Below are 6,000 nucleotides of genomic sequence, written 5' to 3'. Positions count from 1 at the left end.
ATTATCAAGATTTGTTGTATAGAATTTCTTATTTTTAATTTTGTATTGGTAATATATGAAAATTTATTTTCTAGGTGCTATTGCACTTTCTAATGTAAAATTTTCAATAACTCATTGTATCTAATAAATTAAACCTTAATAAGTATAATGTTATACTAATTAGAAAAATAGGACGAAATATAAAATAATAACAAAATTATCAAATAAAATATTTATTTAAGAAAAAAGATAATTTTATTAACAATTAATTTTTAATTTATTTTTAGACAAAAAAATGAGAAAAATAGAGAAAGTAAAAAAGAGATATAAAGAAAAAATATCTAAAATGATTTGTTTTTTATTTTGGTAAACTTGAACCTATTGTACCATAATATTGTGACTTAGATAAAATTAAAGTTTGAAAATTTTTTAAAAATAAATTAAAATTGAGTATTTATAAAAAGAGAAGAAATTCAAAGGCAAGTGACTATTATTGGAGGAAGTGCATATGCTTGCACTTAAAGTACACACAATAATTTCTATAATCCATTATGTAAAGCAATAGGATTACAGAAATACAAGGCACATATTTTTATTTAGATTACTAGTTCCATATAAGATGGAAACTGATTATCTTGTATCCATTATGCAAATGGCTTTTGTCTAAGCATCTTATCAAATGCTTTTTCTGAAGATATCTCATCCATATCTCCACCACCTCCTCGGAGATTGCCGGCTTTACGTCCACCGTTACATATTGCAGCATTACATTGGCTTTGGCAGCCAACACAACAGTAATCAATTGTGCTACCACACCAGCCCCATTGACTACAACATAGGCCTCCAGGACACACAGCACCCCCACCTTGAGTTCCACATTGTTCAGCTAAAGTAGGCAGCCAAAGGGAAGTAAACAAAAGAGAAGAAACTATAAAGGCGAAAACCCTCATATCCGTTTATGATTTAATTATAATCTTAAATGATAAAGTGAAGACTTTTCTAATTACAAATTGGTATATAAAGAGAGAAAAGAGTAATTTTGTTCCTCAATTTATCGTTTATAGTATAAAAAATGTTTGTTGTATGATTTGATAAAAGTGTGTAATCTTATGAAAAATGTTTGTTGTATGACTCGATAAAAGTGTGTAATTTTAGACTCCCATCTTATCTACCAAATTCTTACATTATGCTTTTAACCTCTTAGAAATAAAAAAATAATCATTAATTTTTTTACTTTTTAACAGTTAGATGTAATCATTATTTAGTATAGAACAACAATTAATTTATAGCTATTTTATGAATAAAAGTTAAATTAAAAATTATATATATATAATTTTATTTTTTATATGGAAATTAATCTTATTTTTTTTATTTTTTTTTATTTCAATTTATATTTTTCACTATTTTAATCTTGATGTTTTTTATTTGAATCGAATTGCAATGCATATAAACAATAATATCAATTTCATATAATTATGTTATCTTATATCATAAGATACTGCCAGTAATATTTAGTCCCATTGATCATTTATATTATTTTATTCATTAAAACATATTTTTTTCTCAATAACATGTTAATCATTAATAACAATTTTATTATTACTAGCAAGTTTATGTTAATAAAAATGAAAATTTAGTGAACCTTGTCATGCATATCTAATATTTGATATTTATTTTTATTTAAAAATAATATATTTATAATGTAGTGTTAAAAAAATAAAAAATAAATTCTAAAAAGAATTTTTAAAATCTAACATAATAAACTGAAATATTTTCAATCAACTATAATTATAACAATAAAAATTAAAATATGAAATGTTTAGGATAAATTACCAATATAGATCTAAAACTTTTGAGAAACTATAGCTTTAATTTATATATTTTTAAAATCAAATAATTTAATTACTCACTTTTAGTATATACTCAAATTAATTTTTCTATCTATTTTTTTATCCAAATATTTATTAAATTTAATAAAAAATACTGAATTATTCTTTACAATATTTTATATATGAGATTTATAAGTTTTTAAGATTTTATTCTTTTAACCAATTAAAATAACCTCCGATTTAAATTTATTATTAAAAATAAATATATTTTGTATATTTGATAATAATATTTATATTATTTAATAATATTTAATATTTTATAAGCTGAGAAAATGACTAATTATTAAAGCGTCAATTTCTATATAGTTATAAGAAATTATATTCGTTAACATATGTGACAGGGTATTTTTATAATTATTTTTTTAAATTTTTTATAATATGATAAAATATAATAAAGGATTATTTAGACTCTATTAGGAGTTTTAACGAATATCGTTTGGTTAAGACGATAAAAGAGAAAGATAGGCTAGAAACTAAAAAATTTTATTGAAATTTTTTAAAGATTTAAAAGTGAGTGTCTAATAGTCAAAAAAGACTATTTATAATAGAAAAAAAATCTTAATATGCAAAATTATAAAAATATCCAAAAAAATAATTAAAATGCAAAACTGACCCCCTAAACGATGGAATTTCCTTTCCGAAATTTCCTTTCCGAAAAGCTATCGTGTGTCTCCATCGGACGTCGGCAACAAAAGTTACGTCCGATCCAAGTCTGCTGTAAACTCCAAGACTAGTTGCTCTGTGTCATTCCCTTCCACTTGTAAAGAACTCGACCTCGAGTTGTCATCAGCAGGATAGTATTGAAATAGATCCGCCACGTTAAACGTCTTGGAAATTTTCATCTCATTTGGGAGGTCAAGAACATAAGCATTGTCATTAATCTTCTGAATGATCCGGAATGGACCAATTTTTTTTTGCGTCAAGTTTTTTCTATCCTCCATCACGCTCCTTACGTAAATATACCATAACTTGGTCACTGATATTGAAGGATTTGAAACGCCTATGTTTATCAGTTGTAGCTTTATATTTATTATTGGCTTCTATGAGACATTGTTGTATCTGTTTGAAAATATCCACATGTTGCTTTGCCAAGTTGCTTGCTCCAATACTGTTGTGAAAACCTATAGGAAGGGCAATAAGATCAACTGTATGCACTGGGACTTTCCTATACACAACTGCAAACAGTAATATCATTGTGGAGCTGTGCATAGCACTGTTCTAAGCAAATTCTACTTGGGCAAGAGCAAGATCCCAAGCAGTTTTCTTGTTACTGCAGATGCAACGCAGAAGATTGCCAAGTGTGTGGTTCACCACTTTGGTTTGTCCATCAGTTTGGGGACAGCACTGCTGTATTGAAGTTCAGTTCCAAAACATTTCCATAAAGTCACCCAAAAGTGAGCTAGAAACTTCACATCTCTGTCAAAAGTAATGGTCTTGGGGACGCCATGTAAGCGAACAATCTCCTGGAAAAACAGTTTTGCCACATGAGAAGCATCATTAGTTTTCATGCAAGGAATGAAATGCACCATTTTGGATAACCTGTCAACAACAACAAAAATAGAATCAGATCCACGAGTACATGGAAGACCAAGAACAAAATCCATAGACAATTCCTCCCAAGGATGTGCTGGAATAGGCAGTAGAGTGTATAAGCCCGTATTCTGCAAATGTCCCTTCTGAGTTTGACAAACTGGGCACTTTTGGACCATCCGACTTGTATCTCTTTTTAATTGTGGCGAGTTAAAATGCTCCTCCAACCCAGCAACGGTCTTATCAAGCCCCAAATGACCACTCAAACCTCCTCCATGTACCTCCCAAATCAGTTTTTCTTGCAAAGAAGATCGAGGAATGCATAACTTATTCTCTTTAAAAAGAAAGCCATCATGTATCAACAAAATCATCATCTATAGCATACAAAACTTTCAGAAATTCAAAACCTACAACCTCTTGATTAACTGTGATCAACAATGCAGCCCTCCTACTCAAAGCATCAGCCACCTTATTACTATGGCCAGCCTTATATTTTATGACATAATGAAAGACTCTAAAATAACCTGCCCATCGAGCATGCATCTTATTCACATATTTTTGAGTTTTAAAATGGATCAAAGATTGATGATCTGTATGAATAATAAACTCTCACCCCATCAGATACTGCTCTCAAGTTTTAAAAGCTCGGAATATTGCATATAACTCCTACTCATAAGTGGACCACTTCTTCCTAGCTTTCAATTTCTCACTAAAGAAAGCAATAGGCCTTTTAGACTGTGACAACACTCCCCCAATCCCAACTCCACAAGCATAACATTCAACCTCAAACAATTTATCAAAATCGAGTAGAGCAAGAGTAGGGGTAGAAGTAAGTTTATCTTTAATCTCTTCAAAGCTCTTGTTGGCAATGTCAGTCCAAGTAAATTTCTGCACTCTCTCTTTCTTCAAGCAATCTGTGATAGGGGCAATGATGCTGCTAAAATTTCTGATAAACTATCGATAGAAAGTAGTAAGGCCATGAAAGCTACGAACTTTAGAAATAGTTTTGGGGATGGGCTAATTCCGTATTGCTTCTACCTTCTTCTTATCAACATGTATCCCTTCTGCACTAACAACGAATCCTAAGAACAGAACACGCTCCATCATATAAATGCATTTTTTTAAGATTAATAACCAGCTTACTTTCTTGCAAGGCTGTCATAACTTGACGGAGATGCTATAAATGTTCTTCTTCGCTGCAACTAAAAATCAAGATGTAATCAAAATAAACAATCACAAATTTGCGTAAGAAAGGATGCAAAACTTGGTTCATAAGTCGCATAAAGGTGCTAGGTGCATTCGTCAAAGCAAAGGGCATAACCAGCCACTCATACAAGCCTTCCTTAGTCATGAAGGTTGTTTTCCATTCATCTCCCTGCTTAATCCAAACTTGGTGATAGCCGCTTTTATAGTCGATTTTAGAGAAGACTTTAGATCTGGATAGCTGATCCAGCATGCCATCCAGTCGTGGAATAGGAAATCGATACTGAACTGTAATTTTGTTGATGGCCCTGCTATCCACGCACATTCTCCAAGTCCCATCTTTCTTTAAAACTAATAGGGCAGGTACTCCGCAAGGGCTAATACTCTCCCGAATATGCCTCTTCTTCAATAATTCTTCAACCTGTTCTTGGAGGATTTCACTCTCCTTTGGACTCATTTTGTAATGCGGCAGATTCGGTAATTTTGATCTAGGGATGAGATCAATCTGGTGCTGGATATCCCGCAAAGGTGGGAGCTTAGAGGATTCCTCCACTATCCTGAGAAACTCCTTCAACAATTCTTTGATAGGTGGTGGTAAAGATGGTGCATCCTCCGCTGCGTCTGTTGCTCTCACCAATAAAGCCAGCGTGCCTCCAGATTTCTCAACTGCGCCTGATAGCCTTTGCACTCCTGTGAAAACAATAACAACATTCTTCCCTTCCACTTTAGAATGTTTTGCAAAACCAGAAGGCAAAATAGTAATCTTCTTTCGATTCCATGTGAACATGTATGAATTCTCCTTCCCCTTATGCAAAGCATTAACATCAAACTGCCAAGGGTGACCTAGCAAAATTCCACAGCAATCCATATCCACAACATCACAATTAACAGGTTTAGTATAAGATTTACTGATCGAGATAGGCACGCTGCAGATTCTGTTGACCTCAATTGTCGGACCTTCCTTAATCCATCCGACTTTATCTAGCAAAGGGTTCAGCTATGTAGGCAACTGTAATTTCTCCACCAATTGCTTAGCTATCAGATTTTTATAACTGCAGCTATCTATAATTAGCCTGCAAATTGCCTCTCTACTCGATACTTTGCCTGAAAAATCTTCCTCCTTTGCATCTCATCCTCCTATTTTGTCGAGCATAAGATTTTCTTGACCACATAGGTGACCTCTTCATCTTTAGAACAAGCAATAGATCCGTTATCATCATCCACTTCCACCTCAGATTCAGCCACCTGCTCAACCACATTAACCTGTCGGCGATCATTATTAACTCCTCTATGTTCTGGACAATTATTCGATCAATGACCAGGTTGCCTGCAGCGGTAACATATGTCTCCCGTTGGCTTCTGATAAGGATTGGTTCTGCCTCCTTTGTGTTGTGTAGTG

The 6,000-nt window shown here is 32.3% G+C and overlaps 1 protein-coding gene across 1 annotated transcript; it reads right to left on the bottom strand.

Annotated features, from left to right (window-relative positions):
* Positions 1–623: 623 nt before the first annotated feature.
* Positions 624–929, bottom strand: LOC122722465 (acidic endochitinase WIN6.2C-like). The gene has a single exon (XM_043953169.1). The coding sequence runs from the start codon at positions 927–929 to the stop codon at positions 624–626; it is 306 nt and encodes a 101-aa protein (XP_043809104.1).
* Positions 930–6,000: the final 5,071 nt, after the last annotated feature.

Source organism: Manihot esculenta, chromosome 18 (assembly GCF_001659605.2).
Source record: "Manihot esculenta cultivar AM560-2 chromosome 18, M.esculenta_v8, whole genome shotgun sequence".
NCBI classification, from domain to species: Eukaryota; Viridiplantae; Streptophyta; class Magnoliopsida; order Malpighiales; family Euphorbiaceae; genus Manihot; species Manihot esculenta.
This window is presented reverse-complemented; position numbering and strand designations above follow the sequence as displayed.

Excerpts from the sequence above, each read along its gene's own strand:
- LOC122722465 (XM_043953169.1), bottom strand. The coding sequence starts at position 929 with ATGAGGGTTTTCGCCTTTATAGTTTCTTCTCTTTTGTTTACTTCCCTT.